Source organism: Panthera pardus, unplaced genomic scaffold (genome assembly GCF_024362965.1).
Source record: "Panthera pardus isolate Hobbes unplaced genomic scaffold, ASM2436296v1 HiC_scaffold_8, whole genome shotgun sequence".
Lineage (NCBI taxonomy): Eukaryota > Metazoa > Chordata > Mammalia > Carnivora > Felidae > Panthera > Panthera pardus.
The window spans coordinates 10922744-10950066 of record NW_026527013.1 but is presented as its reverse complement, the minus strand read 5'-3'; the positions used below and the strand labels follow the sequence as shown (position 1 = coordinate 10950066).

The window sequence follows — 27323 nt, the reverse complement described above, 5'->3', positions numbered from 1 at the left end:
CCCGATGACCCCGCAATAGCACTGCTAGGAATTTACCCAAGGGATACAGGAGTGCTGATGCATAGGGGCACTTGTACCCCAATGTTTATAGCAGCACTTTCAGCAACAGCCAAATGATGGAAAGAGCCTAAATGTCCATCAACTGATGAATGGATAAAGAAATTGTGGTTTATATACACAATGGAATACTACGTGGCAATGAGAAAGAATGAAATCTGGCCTTTTGTAGCAACGTGGATGGAACCAGAGAGTGTGATGCTAAGAGAAATAAGTCCTACAGAGAAAGACAGATACCATACGTTTTCACTCTTATGTGGACCCTGAGAAACTTAACAGAAGACCATGGGGGAGGGGAAGGGGGGAAAAAAGAGAAAGAGGGAGGTAAACCATAAGAGACTCTTAAAAACTGAGAATAAACTGAGGGTTGATGGGGGGTGGGGTGGGCATTGAAGAGGGTACCTGTTGGGATGAGCACTGGGTATTGTAGGGAAACCAATTTGACAATAAATTTCATATTAAAAAAAAGACTCTGTGCCTCTCTCTTGCTCTGTGTCCCTCCCCCATTCTCTCTCTCTCTCTCTCTCTCTCTCTCTCTCTCTCTCTTTCTCTCCCTCTCTCTCTCTCTCAAAAATAAATAAACGTTAAAAAAATAAATGTCTTTTAGAATTCACCTGTGACTCCATCTGGTCCTGAACTTTTAGTTTTAGGTAACTTTTTGTTTACCAATTCAACTTTGTTACTGACAATTAATCTGTTCAGATCCTGTATTTCTTCCCAGTTCTGTTTTGGAAGTTTGTATTTTTCTAGGACTTTATCCTTTCACCTGGGTCATCCTCTTTGTTGGCATATATTTTTTAATAACATTCTCTTACAATTCTTTGTATTTATATGGTGTCAGTTTTTACTTCTCTCTCATTTATGATTTTACTTATTTGGGTCCTTGCCCTTTTTTTTCTTGATGAATGTGGCTAAGGGTTTGTCAATTTTGTTTATCTTTTCAAAGAACCAGCTGTTGCTTTCATTGATTTCGTTCCATTCATTTTTTAAATCTCTGTGTCATTTATTTCAGCTCTGTATTATTTCCTTTCTTCTACTCTCATTGGCTTTGTTTATTCTTCAGGAAAGAGTACTTTGAATATAAAATCAGTACTGGATAGTGACTTAGTGGCATATCAAACTTAACTTAACTTCATTGGTCCTATATCCATATAGACATTTAGCCTCTTTCTATTTAGGAGAGAGATATTTCATCCTTCTTCGATGTGAATCAGCTACCAATGTTCTCGGTCCTCCCCTCAGCCATGCTCCACTAGACTTTTTTCCTTTTAACTCTATCATTGTAGCTTAATTATATATAATCATCTGTGTACATTTAAAGTTTATAGTTTGACACTTTGTGAGCACAGCATAACATAAAGAGTCTGTCGAATCAGTATGTTGTATACCTGAAATTAATGATTTTGTGTGTCAATGATACTTCAATAAAATTTTTTAGTAAATTAAACTGTTTGTTCTATTAATGGAATCACAAATATTTAGGAGCACCTTCTGAACATTCATTTGTATGTAATTTCAGAAAGTGCACAATAAGCTTTAATTGCTTTGTTCTGTAACTTATTAAAATTTAATCCCCTTGAGGTTCAGTTTTCTTATTTCTGCAGATAATGTGGGATAATAAAACTAATTTCAGAGGGATATTGTGGGAAATAAACAACTGTGTGGTAACATTATGTGGATTCCAAAGAAAATGCTCAATGGTGAGGGGTAGATATGGTGTGTGTGTGTGTGTGTGTGTGTGTGTGTGTGTGCGTGTGTGTATGTGTGCGTTTATACATTTTTCTTTCAAGTAAACATGGACACTCGTGTGCACACACAGATTCATTATTAGGAAAGCTTTCATGTCAAAATAAACTTGAGAGAAAGTGGGAGAGGACAAAAATGAAAAGAACATTTGGATTAACATGAAAATAAAAGTAAGTAAAAATTTGAACATAAAGATTTAAGGTAGAACTAGTGGCCTTAATGTTTTAGTTTGTCTCCTTCAGTGCCTGCAAGACAGTACAGCTCATGGCTTAGGGGATTTTCTGTACCAGCTGTTGGGGTTGAGAGACTCCAAAGTGACTTCAGATCTTGTGTTTTAGATAAAGTGGTATTTCAACACCAAATAGCCTTATTTGAAAGAATATAAACATGATCCAAGGCTGAATTTCATTTCTCTAAACAGAGTGTTATTGGATAACTATCTGGAATAGATATTTATTGTGGTTGAGACAAATTCCATGCCGCTGGCTTAGAACAAATAAATTTATGTTCTGATAGTTCTGGAAGTCAGAAGTCTGAAGTAGGTCTCCCTGGGCTAAAATCACTCTGTCTGGGGGAGGTCCTGGGGAACTAAAGCCACCTGTGTTCCCTGACTCCTAGTCCCTCCCTTTATCTTCAAAGCCAGCAACATAGCATCTCAAATTTCTCTGTGATTCCTACTCTTCTGCCTCTGTCTTCCATATCGGGAGGCACCTTTTGATCTATTGAGCCCACCTGGATCATCAGAACAAGTTTATCTTCAGGTCAGCTGGCTAACAATGTTAATACCATTTGTCACCCTAATTCTCACTTGCCATGACACAAGATATATTCAAAAAGTCTGGAGATTAAGATGTGGAAATATTTGGGGGGCATTATTCTGCCTACTAAAAGTCTTTTTCATGGGTGTATTTGAGGCCAACTCAGGGGTCTTCAGATTAAAGAATCAAATACAGACTTTTTTTCAGACTCTAGGGTGAGTCCTTAGACTCTTCTTTCAAAACCACACATAAAGAGGATCTCATGGCTCATTTATTAAAATCACCCAGAGTTATAAGTGGTAAACCCTCAACTCAATGAATTCAAAATCAGCTCAAGGTGAAGGTAAAGTGCAAGCTGGTTAGACCTCTGATAAGCAGGCAAGTTCATGAGAGTGAGTAATACAAAACTAGATTCACCTGACTTCCAATCTGATATCCCAGCAACAGAGTATCAGCAGGAAACTTTTCCTTTCCCACCGCTCCAGTGGCCCACGGGGAAATGATGTGCTCCAATGTGGGAGTAACAATGGAAACAGTGTCTAATGAGCAGACATAGGGAGCTATAAATATCTCCTCCACTGCAGAAAGTCATCATCCGAAACCTTGTATATGGCAAGGCATGGTTGTTGCTTTTGGGATCCAGGTCTGTGCAGGGGGACCAATGCTTCACTCCATCCTGCTGTCCTGTCTGGGAACAGAGCTTTGGTCTCCCTGATCAACCATCCAGGGACGAAGTCGGACCTCCACACAGAGACGTTCTTCTTATAGACCCCATCCATGTGAGTCTCAGAGCTCAGTGGTTATTTTGGGAAAGATTCTGAGAGAATGGAACCTGAGAGATTTTACCTGAGGTCACCTGAGGTGAGGTAGATTCATTTATAATTAATTTATGTAATATGTTCAAAAGAGAAGCTCCACTGGACTCAGCAATACAGGGATCATTGTTGACAATGAGCGGTGGGAATGGAAGTCCAGTTGGATGAGAATGAGGAAGGAATGGTGGGGGGGAGGACACAAATTGGTCGCAGTGAAATTAGAACATACCTAGGAGGTTTGCAGCTAAGGGGAGTGGGAAAACAGAGTATCAAGCTTGGAAGCATGTGCCGTGAGCTTTTCAAGATGTGGTGTTTTTGAGCATGTTCTGTATTTGTAGAAAGACCCAGAGCCATGGAGGTAGCTGTTTCCTTGCAACAGCACTTCTCGAGACACATTTCTCAGCATCACCTTTCACATGGAGTATTCACATAAAATTTGTATTCCATATGCAAAAGAGGGTATGCCAACTAGCTTCACTGCGTAATACTTCATTACCAAGTTGTATAGAAACTAGGAAGATATTTGTTCAACATAGAAGAAAAAACTCAGCCAATCTCTTCACCAGTGATAACCATCCACTTGCTAACGAGAAGGAACCATTGTAAGCCTTTTACATACACTGACTAACGCTGTCTACCACCCTAGGAGGATGGACACTGCTTATCCCTTCTATCTGAGTAAGGATATTCACATTTGGAATAGATTCATTGTCTTTCTCAAGTTCAAACATCTTATATGGGGTAGATCTGACATTCAAACGCTGGTTTTCTGATTCCAAAAGTTTTGCATTTAAAATCGCTCAGAAAACTCTTGTTCTGCATCTTGAAAAATCCCTTCTGTTGTTGTACACTGTGTAATTTGTTGTCTTACGTAGGTTTCTTCCCTTTGCACATTTTTCTAGAGGGATATTCAATCATTAAAATGTCTTAACATCATAAATAACGCCACTCCTCTCTGGGTTAGATATACTGTTTTGTTCTGGCTTTGTTAATTATTCTGGGCATGAGGGTATGTAACTGGGGCTGGAATGCTGCCAGAACCAGGGAAGCTTTCTCATCACAGTCTCTCAGGGACAACCTGAGTTTCTTAGATCTTCTTTCCCCTGTGTCCATTTCTTTCCTCTCTGTGTGCTTGGAACCAATTTCTTTTGTTTATTTAAATACAGGACACAAGAGGATCTAATTAAAATGGAGCCCCATATTTACATGTCCATGGCTTTCTAATTAGAATTTAAGTACTATTTACACATTCTTTAGGGTAAAGGTAATCTGATGTTGACAGCTTGCCTTGTATCGTTTCTTTCAAAATTATGGTGGTTGCATGTGAGAAAAGCATGATAGTAACGCAGCGCCAGGAGGCCACAGTGCACTCTGTGTGTGCGTGTGTGTGTACACATGCGAGTGTGCATGTGCGTGTGTGTGCACGTGTGTGTTGTGGGGCACAAGCAGTCCTCAGGGCAATGGTACCTGAGTTCATATACTCCAATATGTGACCTTTAAATGCTCGGATGTTAACCCACAGACGGAAATAAGGAAGGGATCTAGCTCAATTCGCAGAATACCTTGGAACAAAATTTTAAAAATGCCAAGAACATCTTGGGAAGGAAGGACTGCCTGTCTTTTCAAGTTTCAACAGTGGCGGGAGAGCCACCTTGCCCCTCAGCATTCTCTGCCAACACCTCTCATCCCTAGTCATTCCCTCCCCATGCCGACTTCATTTTGAGATTTGAATATCTGGACTAAACGCCTTCTCCAGGGCCTTGGCTCTGTTTCCACTGCAGGGCACGCGCTTCCCCCAATATCCTCCTGCTTCCTGCTAAGCCTTTCTGGAAGCCTCTGTTAAAGTGTCACCTTCTTTGCAGGTCTTCCTGAACACCTATTAAAAAATAGAGCCCTCCAGGGGCGCCTGGGTGGCTCAGTCGGTTGAGCGTCCGACTTCGGCTCAGGTCATGATCTCACGGTCCCACCCGTTGAGTTCAAGCCCCGCGTCGGGCTCTGTGCTGACCGCTCAGAGCCTGGAGCCTGTTTCGGATTCTGTGTCTCCCTCTCTCTCTGACCCTCCCCCGTTCATGCTCTGTCTCTCTCTGTCTCAAAACTAAATAAATGTTAAAAAAAAATTTTTTTTAAATAAAAAATAAAAAATAGAGCCCTCCCCATCCATTCTTTTCTATACCTACTTTTTTTTTTTGCATAGCACCTGTCACCATCTGACACGGTATATGATTTTTTATTTTTTATATATATATTCTTTCTACATAATTGGATTGTAGGGACTTTTTTCCTGCAAGTTTTTATTTAAATTCCAGCTAGTTAACATATGGTGTAATATTAGTTTCAAGAATAGAATTTAGTGATTCAACACATATACAATACCCAGTGCTCATCAAAAGTGTCCTCCTTAATCCTCAACCCATATTTAACCCACCCCCTCCACCATCCCCCTGTAGCAACCCTCATTTTGTTCTCTAGATTTACAAGTCTGTTTCTTGGTTTGCCTCTTTTTTCCCCCCCATGTTCATTTGGTTTGTTTCTTAAATTCCACATATGAGTGAAATCATACAGTATTTGTCTTTCTCTGACTGACTTATTTTGCTTAACATAATACTCTCTAGATCCATCTACATTGTTGCAAATGGCAAGATTTCATTCTTTTTGTGGCTGTGTAATATTTCAGTGTGTGTGTGTGTGTGTGTGTGTGTGTGCGTGTATACACACATAACATATACCACACCTTCCTTGTCCATTCATCAGCCTACGGACATTTGGGCTCTTTCCATAACTTGGCTATTGTTGATAATGCTGCTATAAGCATCAGGGTGTGGGTATCTCTTTGAATTAGTATTTTTATATGCTTTGGGCAAATACTATGTACTGCAATTATGGAATGGGAGAAGATATTTGCAAAAGACTTATCTAATAAAGGGTTAGCATCCAAAATCTATAAAGAACTTATCAAATTCAACACCCAAAACACAAATAATCTAGTTAAAAAAATGGGCATTAAATATGAATAAACATTTTTTTCCAAAGAAGACATCCAAATGGCTAACAGACACATGAAAAGATGCTCAACATCACCCATTGTCTGGGAAATACAAATCAAAACTACAATGAGATATTACCTTACCCCTGTCAGAACGGCTACAATCAAGAATACAGGAAACAAAAGATGTTGGAGAGGACGTGGAGAAAGGGGGACCCTCTCTCTCTGTTGGTGGGAAGGCAAATCGTGCATCTGCTCTAGAAAACAGTATGAAGATTGCTCAAAACATGAAAAACAAAATTATCCTATGATCCAGCAGTTGCACTACTAGGTATTTACCTAAAGAACACAAAAACACCAACCCAAAGGGATACATGCACCCAGATGTTTATAGCAGCAATATCTACACCAGGCAAACTACGGAAATGGCCCAACTATCTATACATACATGGACATGTATGTGTCCACATGTGTGCTGTGTGCATGTATATATACACACATATATTAATATATACAATGGAATCTTACTCAGCCATCAAAAAGAATGAAATCTTGCCATTTACAACAACGTGGATGGAGCTAGAGTTTATTATGCTAAGCAAGGTAAGTCAGAGTAAGACAAATACCATATGATTTCACTCACCTGTGGATTTAAAAAAGAAAACAAATGGAAAAAGGGAAAAAAGAGAGAGGTAAACCAAGAAATACACTCTTAACTGTAGAGAACAAACTTGCCAATGGGGAGGGAGATGGGGTTTGGGGGAAATAGCTGATGGGGATTTAGGACCGCACTGGTCCTAAAGAGCGCTGGTCAAGTGTGGAAGTGTTGAATCACTGTATTCTACACCTGAAACTAGTTTTACACTGTATGTCAACTACCTGGAACATAAATAAAAACTTTAAAAAAAGAAAAAAATAAAATGAATAAATAAAGCCATTTGCTTGAAAATTAATCATGTTATTTTTTTTATTTCCTAAGTAGTCAACTCCACCAGATGGAACTAGGCAATGATACACACATTTCAAAGTTTCTTCTTCTGGGATTTTCAGAGGAACCAGCATTATGGCCCCTCATATTTGGGCTTTTCCTCTCCATGTACCTGATCACTGTGTTTGGGAACCTGCTCATCATCCTGGCCATCAGCTCTGACTCCCACCTCCACACCCCCATGTACTTCTTCCTGGCCAACCTGTCCTTTGTAGACATCTGCTTCACCTCCACCACCGTCCCGAAGATGCTTCTGAACATCCTGACTCAGAGCAAGGTCATTAACTATGCAGGCTGCATTAGCCAGATGTATTTTTTCTTACTCTGTGTAGAGCTGGATGACTTTCTCCTATCTGCAATGGCCTATGACCGGTTTGTGGCCATCTGTCACCCCCTGCACTACACCGTCATCATGAACCCCCAGCTCTGTGGATTGCTTGTTCTGGTGTCCTGGATCATCAGTGTTACAAATTCCTTGTTACAAACCTTAATGGTGTTGCAGCTGTCCTTCTGTACAGACATGGAAATCCCCCACTTTTTCTGTGAACTCAATCAGATGCTCCAACTTGCCTGTTCTGACACCTTTCTTAATGACATGTTGATGTATTTTGCAACTGTGCTGCTGGGTGGTGCTCCCCTGGCTGGGGTCCTTTACTCTTATTCTAAGATAGTCTCCTCCATATGTGGGATCTCATCAGCTCAAGGCAAGTACAGAGCATTTTCCACCTGTGCATCTCACCTGTCAGTTGTCTCCTTATTTTACTGTACAGGCCTAGGTGTGTACCTCAGCTCTGCTGCTACCCAGAGCTCACGGTCAAGTGCCACAGCCTCGGTGATGTACACGGTGGTCTCGCCCATGCTGAACCCCTTCATCTATAGCCTGAGGAACAGAGACATAAAGAGGGCTCTGAAAAGAATCGTTGGGGTTCCAGTGACATAAGGACCAATTGTCCGGGGACTGAAGACATGCCCATGACTGCAGGGCTCAAAGCCTCAGAGCTAGAATCTGCCGTTCTTTGATCAGACTCTGGAAGAAGAATCTGCTTTTGCTATTTATTTCCCAGAATTTCATTTGCTTGACTTCAACTTCTCCATATTTTTTTAAGTAACTCACTTATTAAGCCTCTGCTCTGTCTGATATATAGACAGTTTACCCTTTGTCCATTTCTTACTTTTTCAAAGATTTTTTCAGTTTTGATGAAAAAATATTCAGAAATTCCCACTTGTTCCCTGGGGTAACATGAATTTCTTAAAAATAATTTCTACTCAAACAACATGTCATTCCAAGTAATTTTTCTCCTGTTTTACTAAAAGGATAGCCATGAGTTATATTATTCATATAGAAAAAGGAAAACAGTGTGGAGGTTCCTCAAAAAATTAAAAATAGAACTACTCTATGACCTAGCAATAGCACTGCTAGGAATTTACCCAAGGGATATGGGAGTGCTGATGCATAGGGGCACTTGTACCCCAATGTTTATAGCAGCACTTTCAACAATAGCCAAATGATGGAAAGAGCCTAAATGTCCATCAACTGATGAATGGATAAAGAAATTGTGGTTTATATACACAATGGAATCCTACTTGGCAATGAGAAAGAATGAAATCTGGCCATTTGCAGCAACATGGATGGAACTGGAAGGTATTATGCTAAGTGAAATAAGTCGGGTAGACAAAGACAGATACCATATGTTTCACTCATAGGTGGATCTTGATAAACTTAACAGAAGACCATGGAGGAGGCAGAGGGAAAAAAAAGTTACAGAGAGGGAGGGAGGCAAACCATAAGAGACTCTTGGATACTGAGAACAAAGTGAGGGTTGAAGGGGGGTGGGGGAGAGGGGAAAGTGGGTGATGGGCATTGAGGAAGGCACTTGTTGCAATGGGCACTGGGTGTTGTTTGGAAACCAATCTGTCAATAAATTATATTTAAAAAAAAGAAAAAAACTACTTTTGATAACCAAGACCATTCATATAATTTCATAATAGGAAAGTATGAAACCACAGTTTTTCACTTGTGTATATCAATACTTTGTACTTCACTGCCTTGACTTCTCGTTCTGACAGTGTAGACTAATATAGTTCATCTTATAGGTAAGCCATTGCATTCCATTCTCCTTATTATGATCATGTTCTCCTATGCAGCTGTATCCACAGTGCTTTCAACAGTAATTGGCAAAATGATCACCAAATACATGTCTCCAAATAGCGTTTACAACAGAAACACGTATTTGAATAAATAGATTAACTTCATATGGCCTTTGAGTCTAGGAAGATCTTAACTATGATGAAGAAAAATTGAAATTATACTGGGTATTACTGAGCAAAATATTTCATTTTGTGCTGTCTATCTACTCACTGAAGTATGGAGTTAGTTTTGTGTCCATGTACTAGAGTTGTATTTTTTCCATGTTTTCCAAAAACTTGTTTATGGTGTTTTTACTGAATCATCTTACTCTTTCTGCTGCATACAGATAGGACTCATTCCACTGCTCTAAATGAAAGATCATAACCATGCTATGGGCAATGATTGAACAATATCAATATCATCTTTTATATATCATACATATATATCCTCATGATCAAAGGATGACTCTTTAGACACTGAATTCCTGTCCAGTCATATGATTCAGGTCACAATTTTGGTGCCAAGAGCCTTGTCCTTCCAACTTCTCTTGATTACCTGGTTGGAACCCTAACAAAGTCTCTTTATAACACAGTCTATCTAAAATAAATTTTAATAACAGAGTAACCGTGACTTCTGTCCCCAAATATCAGCACAAATACCTAAAATGGGAAGAAGCATATTATTATAATTCCTCTCGGTTCTGGTTGCTGTTATAATTATATCTGTTCCCTAGGACTGTGTAACAAACCCTTCTGAAAACTCCTGTTTTAATATAATGTCTTTGTAATCGAATGGGATTGTCTGGTGGGAGTTGTTCTGATCTATTCAATTCTGTGCTACTTATCAGTCTCTACATTGTGTTTCTTCTTTTTTTTAAAGAAACTTTTATTTTATCTTATTTTATTTTATTTTATTTTATTTTATTTTAGAGACAGCACATGAGTGGGGAAGAGCTGCAAAGGAAGAGAGAGAGAGAAAGAGAAAGAAAGAGAGAGAGAGAGAGAGTGAGAGAATCTCAAACAGGCTCAACATTCAGCATGGAGCCTGATGCAGGTCTTAAACTCATGAACCGTGAGATCATGACCCGAGCCGAAATCAAGAGTCAAACACTTAGCTACCAAGCCACCTAGGCACTCCTATTTTTCATTTTCTTACTGACAGGGTTGAGCAGGCACTTCAATATTCTTCTTGTGTCAGTCCTTGCTATACACAAGAAATAAAGTGCTTCATTCTTAGCCATAATAAATTACCCTTTAGGCATGTTTCTGACTTGTTTTCATATCTTTGTTATTCCTTATTGGTCTTCTTGGCATTTGGGGAGTAGATCTATTTCTGAAAGTTGCATCACCTTTGGCCATCATCTGGAAGGTATTTTTCTTCATCATTTGACTAAAGATCACCTTTCCATTCTAGAAGTCTATATGAATCTGTGTATCTTTGTGTAAGATGAAATCACAACTTACTTACTGCTTCTTCCCCACGTTGTAAATGCCCTTCTGATATACTTTTTCATTTCCAAGTCTTTGGCCATCTGCCCTTGAATTAGTGACCAATGTTGGTATCATTAGGTTATTGTTCTTGTAGGTCTTTATGTAAGTTAGTAGCACATATTCATTCAATTTTGTTGTTTTCATTCAATATAGTTGTTTACCAAATGTTATTCTCACTGATTTTCTTTGTTCCAGAAGTCTTATAAAATTTCTCTTCCATTTTATGCATGAATTCCTATTCATACACTTTCATACAAATGTTTCAGTAAGATCCTATGCACATCATGAATGCTCTTTATATTTCAGTGCAGGCTTTTCTTCTACCTTGTGTCCCTTTTCCTTCTTTCTTAACAATTCCTCATGGACTTGTCTCCAATCCACTAATGTAATGCTGGCTCCTTTTTTGATGAATATCAATGCAAAAATCCTCAACAAGTTATTGGCCAACTGGATCCAACAATACATTAAAAAATTATTCACCATGAACAAGTGGGATTTATACCTGGGATGCAGGGCTGATTCAATATCCACAAAACAACCAATGTGATTCATCACATCAAAAAAAAGACAGGACAAGAACCATATGATCATCTCAATAGATGCAGAGAAAGCATTTGATAAAATACAGCATCATTTCTTGATAAAAACCCTCAGGAAAATAGGAACAGAAGGATCATATCTCAAGATCATAAAAGCCATATATGAAAGACCCAATGCTAATATCATCCTCAATGGGGAAAAACTGAGAGCTTTCCCCCTAAGGTCAGGGACAAGACAGGGATGTCCACTCTCATCATTGTTATTCAAAATAGTGTTGGAAGTCCTAGCCTCAGCCATCAGACAACACACACAAAAAAGGCATCCAAATCAGCCAAGAGGGGTCAAACTTTCACTCTTCACAGATGACATGATACTTTATATGGAAAACACAAAAGATTCCACCAAAAACTGCTAGAACTGATTCATGAATTTGGCAAAGCTGCAGGATATAAAACCAATGCACAGAAATCAATTGCATTCCTATACACCAACAATAAAGCAATAGAAAGGGAAATCAAGGAATCGATCCCATTTACAATTGCACCAAAACCTATAAAATACCTAAGAATAAATCTAACCAAAGAGGTGAAAAATCCATACACTGAAGACTATAGAAAGCTCATGAAAGAAATTGAAGACAACACAAAAAAATGGAAAAAGATTCCATGCTCCTGGATAGGAAGAACAAATATTGTTAAAATGTCAATACTACACAAAGCCATCTACACATCCAATGCATTCCCTATCAAAGTAACACCGCATTCTTCACAGAGATAGAACAAACAATCCTAAAATTTGTATGGAACCAGAAAAGACCCCAAATAGCCAAAGCAATCTTGAAAAAGAAAACCAAAGCAGGAGGCATCACAATCTCAGAATTCAAGATGTTTTACAAAGCTGTAATCATGAAGACAGTGTGGGACTGGCACAAGAACAGACACTCAAATCAATGGAACAGAGTAGAGAACCCATAAATGGACCCACAAACCTATGGCCTTGACAAAGCAGGAAAGAATATCCAATGGGATAAAGACAGTCTCTTCAGCAAGTGGTGCTGGGAAAACTGGACAGCAACATGCAGAAAAATTAACCTGGACCACTTTCTTACACCAGACAAAAAAAAAAAAAAAAAAAAAAAACTCAAAATGGATGAAAGACCTCAATGTAAGACAGGAAGCCATCAAAATCCTCAAGGAGAAAGCAGGCAAAAACCTCCCTGACCTTGGCCGCAGCAACTTCTTACTCAACACGTGTCTGGAGGCAAGGGAAACAAAAGCAAAAATGAACTATTGGGACCTCATCAATATAAAAAGCTTCTGGGAACAAAAATAATATAAAAACAGGGAGGGGGACAAAACAGAAGAGACTCATAAATATGGAGAACAAACTGAGGGTCACTGGAGGGGTTTTGGGAGGGGGAATGAGCTAAATGGGTAAGGAGCATTAAGGAATCTACTCCTGAAATCATTGTTGCAGTATATGCTAACTAATTTGGATGTAAATTTTTAAAAATAAAAAATAAAATAAAATAAAAAGCTTCTGCACAGCAAAGGAAAAAATCAGCAAAACTAAAAGACAACCAACAGAATGGAAGAAGATATTTGCAAACGACATATCAGATAAAAGGTTAGTATCCAAAAATCTATAAAGAACTTATCAAACTCAACACCCAAAAAACAAATAATCCAGTGAAGAAATGGGCAAAAGACATGAATAGACACTTCTCCAAAGAAGACATCCAGATGGCCACCAGCATATGAAAAGATGCTCAACATCACTCATTATAAAGGAAATACAAATCAAAACCACAATGAGATACCACCTCACACCTGTCAGAGTGGCTAACATTAACAACTCAGGCAACACCAGATGTTGGCAAGGATGCAGAGAAAGAGGATCTCTTTTGCATTGTTGGTGGGAATGCAAGTTGGTGCAGCCACTCTGGAAAACAGTATGGAGGTTCCTCAAAAAACTAAAAATAGAACTACCCTAGACCCAGAAATTTCACTACTAGGCATTTATCCACGGGATACAGGTGTGCTCTTTTTAAGGTACACATGCACCCCCATGTTTATGTTTATAGCAGCACTATCAACAATAGCCAAAGTATGGAAAGAGCCCAAATGTCCATTGATGGATGAATGGATAAAGAAGATGTGGTGTATATATACAATGGAGCATTTCTCGGCAATCAAAAAGAACGCAATCTTGCCATTTGCAACTAGGTGGATGGAACTAGAGGGTATTATGCTAAGCGAAATTAGCCAGACAAAGACAAATATCATATGACTTCACTGATATGAGGGCTTTAAGACACAGAACAGATGAACACGAGGGAAAGGAAGCAAAAATAATATAAAAACAAGGAGGGGGAACAAAACATAAGAGACTATTAAATATGGACAACAAACAGAGGGTTACTGGAGGGGTTGTGGGAGGGCGGATGGGCTCAGTGGGTAAAGGGCATCAAGGAATCTACTCCTGAAATCATTGTTGCACTACATGCTAACTAACTTGGATGTAAATTAAAAAAATAAAATAAAATAAAAAGTGCCTTTTTGCTACTTGTTTAAAAATTCTGATCCCAATCTGTGGGACAGCCCTTTGAGTATTTTCACAAGATGATCAGTGTGAAAGAGATTACTTGTTGATTCTTAAAACTATTAGTGAGCTCAATTAAAGATTCACATATTTGATTTAATTTGCCTATTATTATTATATGTCCACATATTATATCTATATTTATCTATTTATCTTTAATTTATTTATCTATAATTTATCTATAAATTTATATTATATTATATTATATTATATTATATTATATATATATTATATATTATATGTTATATATAATATATATCATATATATCATATATATTATATTATATTATATTATATATCTATTTATCTATAATTATGAACATTTGAAATAATTGCTGTAAATCACAGCTTCTCTATTGACTTTTAGTTAGGTCTTTTGGACCATAAGATAGTTTTAAAATTCATTTAGTGAAATGTATGTATCTTCTACCTTCTGAGTTTTTTTTCTTGCCTTACAAATGATGATTTTCCCACCAGTAGATTTTATATGTAATTTTCTAGATCTGCATCTAAAATGGAATGGTTACTCTTACACTGGGGGTTTACTTACTCTTTTGGATTTTTGGTGAGATGTGTGAAATAAGCAAGCATCACACTTCCTTCCACGTAGAAAGCCTTCGTGCCAGCTTTCACTCAACAATCCAGTCTTTTCCGACGACACTTAAATGCAGCTTTGTCAAGTATTAAATGTCCATATATAATGAGACCTAATTCCTGACTCATTGAATTAATACTGAAAGAGCATCTGCTATGGTGCCAGAAATTTTTAAGAGCTTTATATGCTATACTCTTTTTTTTATCCAGGTCTTGGGGAATTTTATTATTTTTCTATGTTGATTTTGTTGACTTACTGGTCCTGTAGATCATGTTTCAGTTACTGCTCAAAACTTCAGTTTTGTGTAACATGGTTGTACTGAAACTGCTCTTTAACCTGGTTTTATTCTGTCTGTCGTTCTTTGTATTTCATAATATCTCATTTTCATGAATCCGTTTCTATATAAGTGCATATACATCACATACTTTTGGTAAAGGGAAGATGAGCAGACGTTCCTGCTCCTTTGGTAATCACGTCACAATGACACACAGGAGTGCAGTAAAAATAAATGTGAGTCCAAAATAATGTACTTGGGTAAATTGCATGAAGCTTATTCAGAGTTAGGGGATAGATTGTCATGGGGTGTTTAGGATTTCATAGGGTCTGGAGAGCACGTTACCTGTTGGACAAGGAACAGAACCATGACTAGTTGTGCTCGTCAGACTTGTCAAGAAAGCGACTAAAATTCAAAGCATAAGAACATCATATACACACCAAAAAAATGCCACGTAAGACAAGTGGCAAAGAGGCTTACCTCATCCTCTATTTGGCCATATAAAAACTGATTAATCAAATGAATATGGAATAAACACAGGAAAGTCAAGTCTGCTCTCTGCCAATAAAAATGCCCAAATTATGAGACGTGTTGGTTTATTCTCTTGCGATGTTCGATCTGTGATGTTCACGTCATAAAGATGTCGCTACTTTTTTCCTTTAGAGAAATTTATTTTTGCCCTTTAATTATTTTTGCTGGGTGTAAATGCGATATAATTAGGATTGGAGGCCACCAACATCACTCCCTCTCTCTGTCTCTGTCTCTGTTCGTTGAACACAATTTTTTAATTTTTCATGTACAGGCCAGAAGACCATTCCAAAATGGAGCCCCAGGATTATTTGTCCTTAGGAAGCAATGAATAGGACTTTCTGGTACTATTTCTACTTTCCTTCTGGGAAAGGTAATATGATGTGTATGCATTCATATCCTAAAAAGTGTGTTGGGGCAGGCAGGGGGAGGTGAAGACATACAAGTAACACACACCAGGAGGATATGGTGCAGTGTGTGTGTGTGTGTGTGTGTGTGTGTGTGTGTGTGCAGTGAGAGCAGGTCTCAGAGCAGGTGTTTATAGGCGCCTCTATTCCAGGTTGACCCTATAATACACAGGTCAGACTCCATCAACAGATGATACTGACAAGGGATGTTCAGTTGACAGGATGCTTTACAACCAGATTAACAAAGTGCAAGAGGTACATAGTGTGGACAAGGAGCTCCCTATGTCTTGAATTTTAAGCAGCTGCGAGGCCACATGGATCCACAAAATTCACTGCCAATACCTCTCATCACTCTCCCTCTTTTCAACTCCCCGCCATTACACTGGCTTCCTTCTGAGCCTTGATTTTCTGAAAAAAAGTGTTTCCGCAGGGCCTTTGCACTGTCCTTCCTCCTGCCAGGAAGACCTGTCTTGCACTCTCTCTTCCTTGAGGTCTCTGTTCAAATGTCACCTTCTTAGTCAATCTTGACTGAACACCCAACATAACAGCCCATCCACTCTTTCTTTTGACTTGCCTTCATTTTCTTCATAGCTTCAGTCCACATCTCAGGATTATTTAATTTTTATATACGTGTATATCCTATCACCAGCAATGATTAATAGGTACCTTTGCTTTTCAGCACCGTCTACTTTATGACTTGGAAATGCTGAAAACATGGTTGATGGTCTATATATTCCTCAAATGCATGAGATAATTTCTTATTAAAACTGCACAATACCCAGCCTTTTGGGGAACATCTGATGTTGGGATGAAAATTCCTAATAATAGAGGAAATGGGGATCCCCTCCAGAGCACCCATCCATTCACAAAATATTGAAATAACTTTCTTGACTGGAAAATGTAAATTGTAGCATTTCAACAATGTGAGCCATGTCTATTGATGTGAAAATTAGTCATGTTATTTTCCCCTTTATTGGTAGTCACCTCCACCACGTGGACCCAGGAAACGATATAGGAATTTCAGAATTTCTTCTTATGGGATTTTCAGAAGAAACAGAACTGCAGCCCCTCGTATTTGAGCTTTTCCTCTCCATGTACCTGATCACTGTGTTTGGGAACCTGCTCATCCTCCTGGCCATTAGCTCTGACTCCCACCTCCACACCCCCATGTACTTCTTCCTGGCCAACCTGTCCTTTGTAGACATCTGCTTCACCTGCACCACCGTCCCGAAGATGCTCTGGAACATCCAGACCCAGACCAAAGTCATAACCTATGAGGACTGTATCACACAAATGAACTTTTTCATAACCTTTGCAGGGTTGGATGACTTTCTCCTGAATGTGATGGCCTACGACAGGTTTGTGGCCATCTGTCACCCACTAAACTACATGGTCATTATGAACTCCTGGCTCTGTGGACTCCTGGTCCTGGTGTCCTGGATCCTGAGTGCTCTGCATTCCTTGTTAGAAAGCTTAATGGTGTTGCAGCTGTCCTTCTGTACAGTCTGGGAAATCCCCCACTTTCTCTGTGAGCTCAATCCGATGATCCAACTTGCCTGTCCTGACACCTTTCTCAATAACATGGTGGTGTATTTTGGAGCTATGCTGCTGGCTGGTGGTCCCTTTTTTGGGATCCTTTACTCTTACTATAAGATAATTTCCTTCATACGTGGGATTTCATCAGCTCAGGGCAAGTATAAAGCATTTTCCACCTGTGCGTCTCACCTTTCAGTGGTCTCTTTATTTTACTGTACAAGCCTAGGAGTGTACCTCAGCTCTGCTGCTACCCAGAGCTCCCACTCAAGTGCAACAGCCTCAGTGATGTACACGGTGGTCACACCCATGCTGAACCCCTTCATCTATAGCCTGAGGAATAAAGACATTAGTTCCTCTGACGAGATTCTCTGGTATGGCAGCTATAAAAGGGCCAATTGTCTTGTGCTGAAAAGTACCCATGATTGCAGGGTCCAAAGTCTGACCCAAATGTTGAGATTCTTTGATCAGATTGTGGGAGTGGAACATGCCTCTTCTATTTTTTTTCCTGGAATTTCTATTTTTTTTTTAATTTCAACATCTGTGTACAATTTATGTAACTCCCTATGCTAAGCTTTTTGATATCTCTTATATCTAAAAGATTTTCCCTTTGTCATTTTCCTACTCTCCCAATGTGATTCCTCACCTTTGATGTGAAATATTTGGAATTCTCACTCATTTCAAAGGACTACATGGATCTGTTACGAATAATTTCTTCTCAAATAAACTATATCATAGTATTTTTTATTTTGTTTGACCAAAAAAAAAAAAAAAAACCCTTGTCATGAGTTATACTACTCCTATGAAAGTCTACTCTTGGCCATGACTCTTATTGATATAAGAGTATAAAAGAGTCATTAGAAATCATTGCAACCTATCTGCTGTGTTGAGAGCAAGCTTGAAAAAAACTTGGAGGGTAAAGAAAGGAAGAGAATGGAGGTTTTCATTAACATGGAATTCAAGGAATGCAGAAATTTAGGCAAAATAAATTATAATAGAACAGGTGGCCATAAGTTAATGATATATGGTTTTTCCTATCTTAATGCCCAGAGGCCTCAAAGACAGAACCATATTTACATTTATGCAAGGAGACATTCTCTGAACCAGGCAATAGGCTGAATATCCCCCAAACTGACCTTATTTTGCTTCTTCTACTTAAGTAGGGTTTCAACACACAACACCTTTATCCAAGAAAGCTAAGTGAATGAGTTGAGAGGCTTAAGTTCCTTTTATTAAAAAAATTGGGGCACCTGGGTGGCTCAGTCAGTCAAGTGTCCAACTTCAACTTGGGTAATGATCTTGTAGTATGTGAGCTCGAGCCCTGCGTTGGGCTCTCTGTTGATAGTTCAGAGCCTGGAGCCTGCTTTGGATTCTGTTTCTCCCTCTCTCTATGCCCCTCCCCCCACTTGCATTCTCTCTCTCTCTCTCCCTCTCTCTCTTAAAAATCATTTAAAACATTTATTGGATAAGTGTCTTTGTTATTTACTATTGCTGCTATATCCAGTTACCACACTAAGGGTTTAAAAGAAAAAAAAATCTATTCTTCCAGGTCTGGAGGTCAATGCCAAAAATGAATCGCATTTGGGCTAAAATTAAGATGTCTCTGCAAGACAGAAGAGAGCTTGAATTCCTGCCCACTTATGTGATTCCAGGTCACCGTTTTTTCTCCACAAAAATGCCTGTCCTTCCAACCTCTACTGGTTACCTGAATAGAATCTTCAATGGAGAGGATTTTTTTAATAGTCATCCAAAATAAATTTGAATAACAAAATAATCATGAATGTTGCTGAATAGCAAACCATCCTGAAAACAAATGGCTTGGTAGAATATCTTTAGTATCAAGTAGAATTGTATGGTGATGAGTTGTTCTAATCTCTGTTGATGTCCTCAAGGATCTTGAATCAGGTTTTATGTCACCTGGGAAGGCTCTGCTGATCTTGCCAGGGTTTGGGTCTTGGCTAGCTAGCTGTGGCTGATCAGAGTGGCCTTGGCTTGGACAACTGGGCTGTGCTCCACATGTCTTCACTTCTTCTGGCAGCCCATCTGGTTTTATTCTCTTTTCAGAGCAGTATTTCAAGAGAGAGCAGCAGAAATTCACAGGGCCTCTAAGGTCCACTGCCACTTCTATCATATTCTGTTGGCCACAGTAAATAAAAAGTTCTAATCCATCCAGAATCAAAGATGGAAGAATAGTCTCCACCTCCTGATGGAAGGTACTGTGCACATTGCCAAAGATATGACTACAGAGAAAGACCAGGACTTGGGGCCATCTCTGCAAACAGTCTACCACTGCTGTTAATTTCAATTCAAAAGGTTTATTTCCAATCCACATTCAGCAGTGGAATGATCTAAGAGAAGACAGTGAGAATGAATTAGGCATCTAATGAGCAGTTATGGAAATTCTACTCCAGAGGGTCAGGTTGTAAATATTTCCTCCATGCCTCTTGCCTATACATCACCTTTCCTAGTATAAGGAAAGATCAAATAAATAAAAGGTTTACTTTCCAGATGGCTCAGAGATACCAGGGAACTTGTATCTATTTCATTGATTAATGGAGCTAACAAGTGTTCTATCACTGATACTATCTTCACAGAATCCTTCTGTAGATACTGTTTTCCTATTGATAGACCTCACCATTGAAATACTCATAATAGTTTCCACTCTGGTATCATTTTTATGGGTATAATTCCCCTAGGATGAGGTGACATTTGAAATGCAATGGAAGACAGAGACATAGGAATGTTTTTCTTCATTTTTCCAGCCTTATTGAAATTTAATTGACATATAAATTGTGGAAATTTAAGCATACAACTTGGTGATTTCATGTACATATATTTTGTGAAATGATCACCATAATAGGTCAGTGAACACATCCATCACTTCACATAGTTACCACTTCTTTTTGTTGTAAGAACATTTACTAAATACTCTATTAGCAACATTCAAGTATACAACACAATAGAGTTAATCATAATAGCCATGTTGTACATTAAGTCCCCAGAACTTATTCATCTTATAACTGAAGATTTATAGACTTTCACTAACATCTTCTCATTTCCCCAAACCCCAGCCACTATCAAACATCAACCTACTCTCTGTTTCTATGGTTCAGATTTTTATATTTCACATATAAGTGAGATCATACAGTATTTGTCTTTCTCTGTCTATGTCACTTAGCATAATGCCCTTGGGGTCCATTCACGGTTGAGCAAGGAAAAAATGTCTTCATTTATTATTGCTGAACTCCACTGATAGATACGCCATCATTATTAATTCATCTGTTGATGGATGCTGGGCTGTTTCCAAATCGTGGCTATCCTGAATAATGCTGTAGTTAATGTAAAAGTACAGATACCTGAGATGGTCACAAGTTTGTGGGATTTAAACCATGCACTTGTGAGTGGCTGATGGGTGAAAGAAGAAATGAAAACTGAAATTTAAAAATCATGAATCAAATGAAAATGGAATCAACGCATATCACAATTTATGGTATGTTACAAAAGCAGCTCCAATAGAGAAGTTTATAGCAATAAATGCCTACATTAAGACAAATAAAAAGACCTTAAGTAAATAACCTAAACTTTGATTCAAAGGCCTGGAAAAAGAAGCACCAACTAAGTCCAAATCAACAGAGGAAAAGAAATAAATATCAGAATACATAAATGATATATAGACCAGAAAACCAATAGAAAAGATTAACAAAGTGAAGAGCCAATTTTTTAAAGTGAAGCAAAATTGACAAGCCCTTAGGTAGACAAAAAAAGGAGGAGAAGGCTTAAATAAATATACTCAGCAGTAAAATATTATACCTTACAACCAATATCATAGAAATGCAAAGAATAATAGGAGACTACTATGAATGATCTCATTCCAACAATTTGGACAACCTAGAAAAAAAATGGATAAATCCCTAAAAACATACAATTTACCAAGACAAAATCAGGAAGATATAGGAAATATGAACAGACCAATAATGAGTAAGGGTATTAAATTAGTAATCAAAAATCTCCCAGCAACAAAAGCCTGTGAGCAGAGACCTTCATAGGTGAATTCTACCATTCATGTAAAGAAGAATTAATGACAAATTCTTCTCAAACCCTTCCAGAAACTAGAGAGGAAGACACGTTTCAACCTCATTTTCCAAGGCCAGATTTGCCTTAATACCAAAGTCAGAAAAGGCCAGTACAAAAAAATAAAACTATAGACCAGTGTCCCTGATGAACACAGACACAAAATTTTTGAAAAATACTAGCAAAATGAATCAAACAACACATTGAAGGGATTTTATGCCATGATCAAGTGGGATTTATCCCTGGGGTACAGGGATTGTTGAGCACAAACAAATCACTAAATATGATACACCCCATTCATAGGGTGAAATATAACAATCATATGATCATTTCAATACATGCAGAAAAACATCTGACAAAATACAGCATCCTTTAATGATTTTTTAAAAAATCTTTGACAAACTGGGTATAAGAGGAACACACCTCAACAAAAAAAGCAAAAGGCTGTATATGATAAACCCACAATAACATTGTACACAGTGGTGAAAGATTAGAAAATATCTCTTCTGAGATCAGCAGCAACACAAGGGGGTCCACTCTCACTGCTCCTATTCAACTTAATCCTTCATGTCCTAGCTAGAACAATCAGGAAAGATTGAGAAAGTAAAAAGCACCAAGATGTCTTCTTTGGAAAAGTGTCTATTCATGTCTTCCACCCATTTCTTCACTGGATTACAAATCAGAAAGAAAGAAGTAAAATTGTCTTTATTCACAGATGATACGAACTGAATATAGAAAACCCTGTAAAGTCAGGGCACCTGGGTGGTTCAGTTGGTTAAGAGTCTGACTTTGCCTCAAGTCATGATCTCAGGGTTCATGAGTTTGAGTACTGCATCAGGCTGTATGCTGACAGCTCAGACCCTGGAGACTGCTTTGGACTCTGTGTCTTCCTTTTTCTCTGCCCCTCCCCCATTCATGATCTGTCTCTCTCTGTCTCTCAAAAATCAATAAACATTGAAAAAAAAGTAAAGAAAATCCTATAGACTCAATCCTTAAGAGCACACTCACAGTGATGAGCAATGAGTAATGTATTGAATGGTTGAATCACTATATTGTACTGCACTATATTGTTTTGTGTGTTGATTTTCTGCCCCACACCAATAAACTTTATTGAATTGAAAACTACACTTATGGTAGACCTTTTGCAGAGGTGGACCCAATTCACCACTTATCTCTGTATCCGTGTACTTTGCAATGTGATTGGGAAGCTCCTCCCATTGAGAGGTGGGGTCGATTTCTCCACTTTCGAATCTGGACTGAATTTAGTATTTTATTTGCCTTGGCTAAGAGTGTATGGTGAAAATGACAGTGTGTCTGAAGGGTCCTTGGTGTGTTTCTGCTGCGCTCTTGGAACCCTGTCTCTGCCATGGAAACAAGTCCAAGCTAGCCTGCTGTAAGAAGAGAAATCACGTGGAGCAGAGCCCTGTTGCCCTAATGAAAGCCAGCCTAGACCAGCCTATCACCAGCAAGCCCCCATATGTGAGAACACAGCCAAGATTAACAGAGCTCCTCCAGCTGACCCACAGCTGACCACCACCTCATGAGGAGACCAACAGAGACCAAAAGACTTCCCCAATACAGACCCCCATGTGATGGATGGAGCTAGAATGTATTATGCTGACTGAAATAAGTCAGTAAGGACAAGAGTAAGATCATATGATTTCACTCCTGTGTGGAATTTAAGAAACAAAACATATGAACATAAGGGAGAGGGAAGAGAGGCAAACAAACCAGAAGAGGCTCTTAATGATAGAGAACAACCTCTGGGTTGACAGAGGGAGGTGGGTGAGAGATGGGCTAGATGGGTAATGGGTACTAAGGAGGGAACTTGTTGTGGTGAGCACTGGGTGTTGTATGTAAGTGATGAATCACTGAATTCTACTTCAGAACCAATAGTGCACTACATATTAACTAACTAAAACATATATTTAAAAATCTAAAAAAGATAAAAGATAAAAGATAAAAAGATAAAAATCTTCCGCACTGCAAAGGAAACAGTCAACAAAACTAAAAGGTAACCAACGGAATGGGAAAAGATATTTGCAAATGACATATCAGACAAAGGGCTAGTATCCAAAAGAGCTCACCAAACTCGGCACCCAAAAAACAAATAACCCAGTGGATAAATGGTCACAAAACATGAATAGACACTTCTCTAAAGAAGACATCCGGATGGCCAACAGGCACATGAAAAGATGCTCAACGTCACTCCTCCTCAGGGAAATACTAATTAAAACCACACTGAGATACCATCTCATGCCAGTCAGAGTGCCTAAAATGAACAAACCAGGAGACTATAGATGCTGGTGAGGATGTGGAGGAACGGGAACCCTCTTGCACTGCCGGTGGGAATGCAAATTGGTGCAGCCTCTCTGGTAAACAGTGTGGAGGTTCCTCAAAAATTAAAAATAGATGTACCCTATGGCCCAGCAATAGCACTGCTAGGAATTTACCCAAGGGATCCAGGAGTGCTGATGCATAGGGGCACTTGTACCCCAATGTTTAGAGCAGCATTTTCAACAATAGCCAAATGATGGAAAGAACCTAAATGTCCATCAACTGATGAGTGGATAAAGAAATTGTGGTTTATATACACAATGGAATCCTACTTGGCAGTGAGAAAGAATGAAATATGGCCTTTTGCAGCAACATGGATGGAACTAGAGAGTGTGATGCTAAGTGAAATAAGTCATACAGAGAAAGACAGGTACCGTATGTTTTCACTCTTATGTGGATCCTGAGAAACTTAACAGAAGACCGTGGGGGAGGGGAAGGAAAAACAAACAAAAGGTTAGAGAGGGAGGGAGCCAAAACATGAGAGACTCTTGAAAACTGAGAACAAACTGAGGGTTGATGGGGGGTGGGAGGGAGGGGAGGGTGGGTGATGGGCATTGAGGAGGGCACCTGTTGGGATGAGCCCTGGGTGTTGTATGGAAACCAATTTGACAATAAATTTCATATTTAAAAAAATGTTTAAAGCATTATCTTAAAACATTTACTTTTGGCATGGCTTGTCATGCAGTAAGCATATAGCTTACTGACACAATAATCAATGTAAATAATACTGAGAATATTAAGAATAACCTACTGCTGCTTCTTTTTTGGCATTTGTTCTGATATTTGAAGGGAGCATTCATAATGACCTTGTTAGTCACATTAATTTTAGGTAACTGTATTAAAAAGGTACTATCACTGAGTTTCTCTTCCAGGTAGAGATTGGAAAGACCTGTATGTTTTTGCACGGATAACTTGTAGGACTCTCAGGCACAAGTCTCCATTCCCAGAACATCACTGGGCATGAATTCAAGCTCTTGTCTGAGTCATCCTTTGATCATGAGGATTGAAGAGATTTTAGAGCATAAAAAAGTGAAAGAACGTAATGAGAGAGTGAATACACATATTGTTCACTCACTCTATCATTTTTAGGACATCATTTTTAAAGGGGGAGATATTAAGTTTAGGGCAATGGAAATCATAATATTCGTAGGCAGCACTAGAAATTTTCAAATAGAAACAGCAGTATCATCCAATGAAATAGTATAAAATCTGCCACTAGATTCTTCACTCCAATTAATAAATCCCTTTAAACATGGACACCAAATATCCCACACCTCAATAAGTAGTTATACATCATCAAAAACAGATTTTGTGCAATAAAATACGGCGTGATTGAAAATTTTATGTCATCATTTTTTTCAGGTCTTCTCGGATAGTAACCCCATATTAGTCACTTGGTTTATGCAAATTTGTCTTTCTGTACTTTACACTTGGAGCAGAGCATGTTTTTCATAAGGAATTTTTGCCTTACTATTCTGTGCCAGGGATACTGTGGATGCTGAGCTGATAAGAGAGAGAACAGGATCCTAACGAGGATCCTAAAACCCCACGACTAGTGACAAAACAAACTAGTATGTTAATGTCTACATTATCAGGAAGAGCATTTAAGGTAGAATCTATAAAGGAATGGCAGACACAGAGTGAAAAAAAAAAACCCTGTGATCGCACAATTTCCTCTACGATAAAATTATATACATGGCTTCAGTTGCCAAATGTAGTTTATTCCATAAAACTAGGACCGTTCATCACTATATGAGGCAAATGGGAATTTCCCAATTGTTCTGATTCAAGGTGGGGACTAACTTTGGAAACTAGGGAGAAAAAAAGGAAAAACTCTTGGGTATCAGGAGCAGAGAGTTAACCACAGGGACTTATTTAAATTCAATAAAGCAGTTGAACTTTAGAAAAACTGAAACTCTAGGCTATAAATAGAGGCATTAAGTTCTTCTTTCATGATCTGGTTAAAAAATCACAAATTCAGGCTATTAAGCATTAAGCCGGCAATGACTTGTACTTCTTAAGAAATGGCCTTTTTATGGCTTCCCTCTGAAAAATACATTTAGAACCTCCTTTATGTCTCTGTTCCTCAGGCTGTAGATGAAGGGGTTCAGCATGGGCGTGACCACCGTGTACATCACCGAGGCTGTGGCACTTGAGAGTGAGCTCTGGGTAGCAGCAGAGCTGAGGTACACTCCTAGGACTGTACAGTAAAATAAGGAGACAACTGACAGGTGAGATGCACAGGTGGAAAATGCTTTATACTTGCCCTGAGCTGATGAGATCCCACGTATGGAGGAAACTATCTTAGATTAAGAGTAAAGGACCCCCGCCAGGGGAGCACCACCCAACAGCACAGTTGTAAAACACGTTACCATGTCATTAAGAAAGGTGTCAGAACAGGCAAGTTGGATCATCTGACTGAGTTCACAGAAAAAGTGGGGGATTTCCATGCCTGTACAGAAGGACAGCTGCAACACCATTAAGGTTTGTAACAAGGAATTCAGGACACTCACGATCCAGGACACCAGAACCAGCAGCCCACAGAACTTGGGGTTCATGATAACTGTGTAGCACAGTGGGTGACAGATGGCTACAAAGCGGTCATATGCCATCACAGTCAGGAGGAAATTGTCCAAAACTACAAAGAGTACGAAAAAGTATATCTGCGTGATACAGCTTTCATAAGTTATGACCTTTCTCTGTGTTTGTATATTCACCAGCATCTTGGGGACTGTGGTGGAAGTGACACAGATGTCTACAAAGGACAGGTTGGTGAGGAAGAAGTACATGGGCGTGTGGAGGTGGGAGTCAGAGTTTACAGCCAGGATGATGAGCAGATTCCCAAGTATGGTGACCAAGTACATGGACAGGAACAGCCCAAAGAGGAAGGGTTGCAATTCTGGTTCCTCTGAAAGTCCCAGAAGAAGAAATTCTGAACTTCGTGTATCGTTGCCTAGTTCCGTATAGTTGATATGACTATCAAAATAAGAAGAACATGACACAATCATGCATTACTAACCTGGCTGGTACATTATTGTTTATATTCTGCACTCAAGAAATTAATTTTTTATATTTGTGTATGGAACATGATAAAAACACTAAAATGTGGGAATAGAAGGAACCTATCTCAACATAAAGCCATTAGTGAAAAACCCACACCAAGCATGATACTCAAGGGTGATACAGTATGCATTTTTCTGTATGATCAGGAATAAGGAAAGGGTGCCCACTTTCACATCTTCTACTCAACATAACACTGCAAGTTCTGGCCAGAGCAGTTAAAGAGAGAAAACGTATCCAAACTGGAAAGAAAGAAAGAAATTTATGTATGTAGATGATGTGATCTTATATGTAGAAAATCCTAAAGATGCCACAAAAGGACTAATACCACTAATAAACGAATTCAGCCAAGTAACTGGATACAAAGCCAACCCTCAAGAACTCAACTGCATTTTTATATACGAAGAATAAA

The 27323-nt window shown here is 38.8% G+C and overlaps 3 protein-coding genes across 3 annotated transcripts; 2 read left to right on the top strand and 1 right to left on the bottom strand.

Annotated features, from left to right (window-relative positions):
- The first annotated feature begins 7351 nt into the window (after positions 1–7351).
- Positions 7352–8287, top strand: LOC109261254 (olfactory receptor-like protein OLF4). The gene has a single exon (XM_019439829.2). The coding sequence runs from the start codon at positions 7355–7357 to the stop codon at positions 8285–8287; it is 933 nt and encodes a 310-aa protein (XP_019295374.2). The 5' UTR covers positions 7352–7354.
- An 8715-nt stretch (positions 8288–17002) lies between these two features.
- Positions 17003–24858, top strand: LOC109261252 (olfactory receptor-like protein OLF4). The gene is made up of 3 exons (XM_053898217.1): positions 17003–17357; positions 17643–17858; positions 24770–24858. Exons 1-3 carry the CDS (start codon positions 17003–17005, stop codon positions 24856–24858), a joined length of 660 nt encoding a protein of 219 aa, XP_053754192.1.
- A 1026-nt stretch (positions 24859–25884) lies between these two features.
- Positions 25885–26859, bottom strand: LOC128775503 (olfactory receptor-like protein OLF4). Its single transcript, XM_053897030.1, is given in 1 exon segment — positions 25885–26859. A coding segment is annotated over 1 exon segment (975 nt).
- Between the last annotated feature and the right edge of the window lie 464 nt (positions 26860–27323).

Excerpts from the sequence above, each read along its gene's own strand:
- LOC109261254 (XM_019439829.2), top strand. The coding sequence starts at position 7,355 with ATGGAACTAGGCAATGATACACACATTTCAAAGTTTCTTCTTCTGGGA.
- LOC109261252 (XM_053898217.1), top strand. The coding sequence starts at position 17,003 with ATGTACCTGATCACTGTGTTTGGGAACCTGCTCATCCTCCTGGCCATT. Across the intron at positions 17,358-17,642 it reads CCTGGTGTCCTGGATCCTGA|TGGTCTCTTTATTTTACTGT; the intron begins GTGCTCTGCATT and ends CTCACCTTTCAG. Across the intron at positions 17,859-24,769 it reads CAATTGTCTTGTGCTGAAAA|GACTCTCAGGCACAAGTCTC; the intron begins GTACCCATGATT and ends GATAACTTGTAG.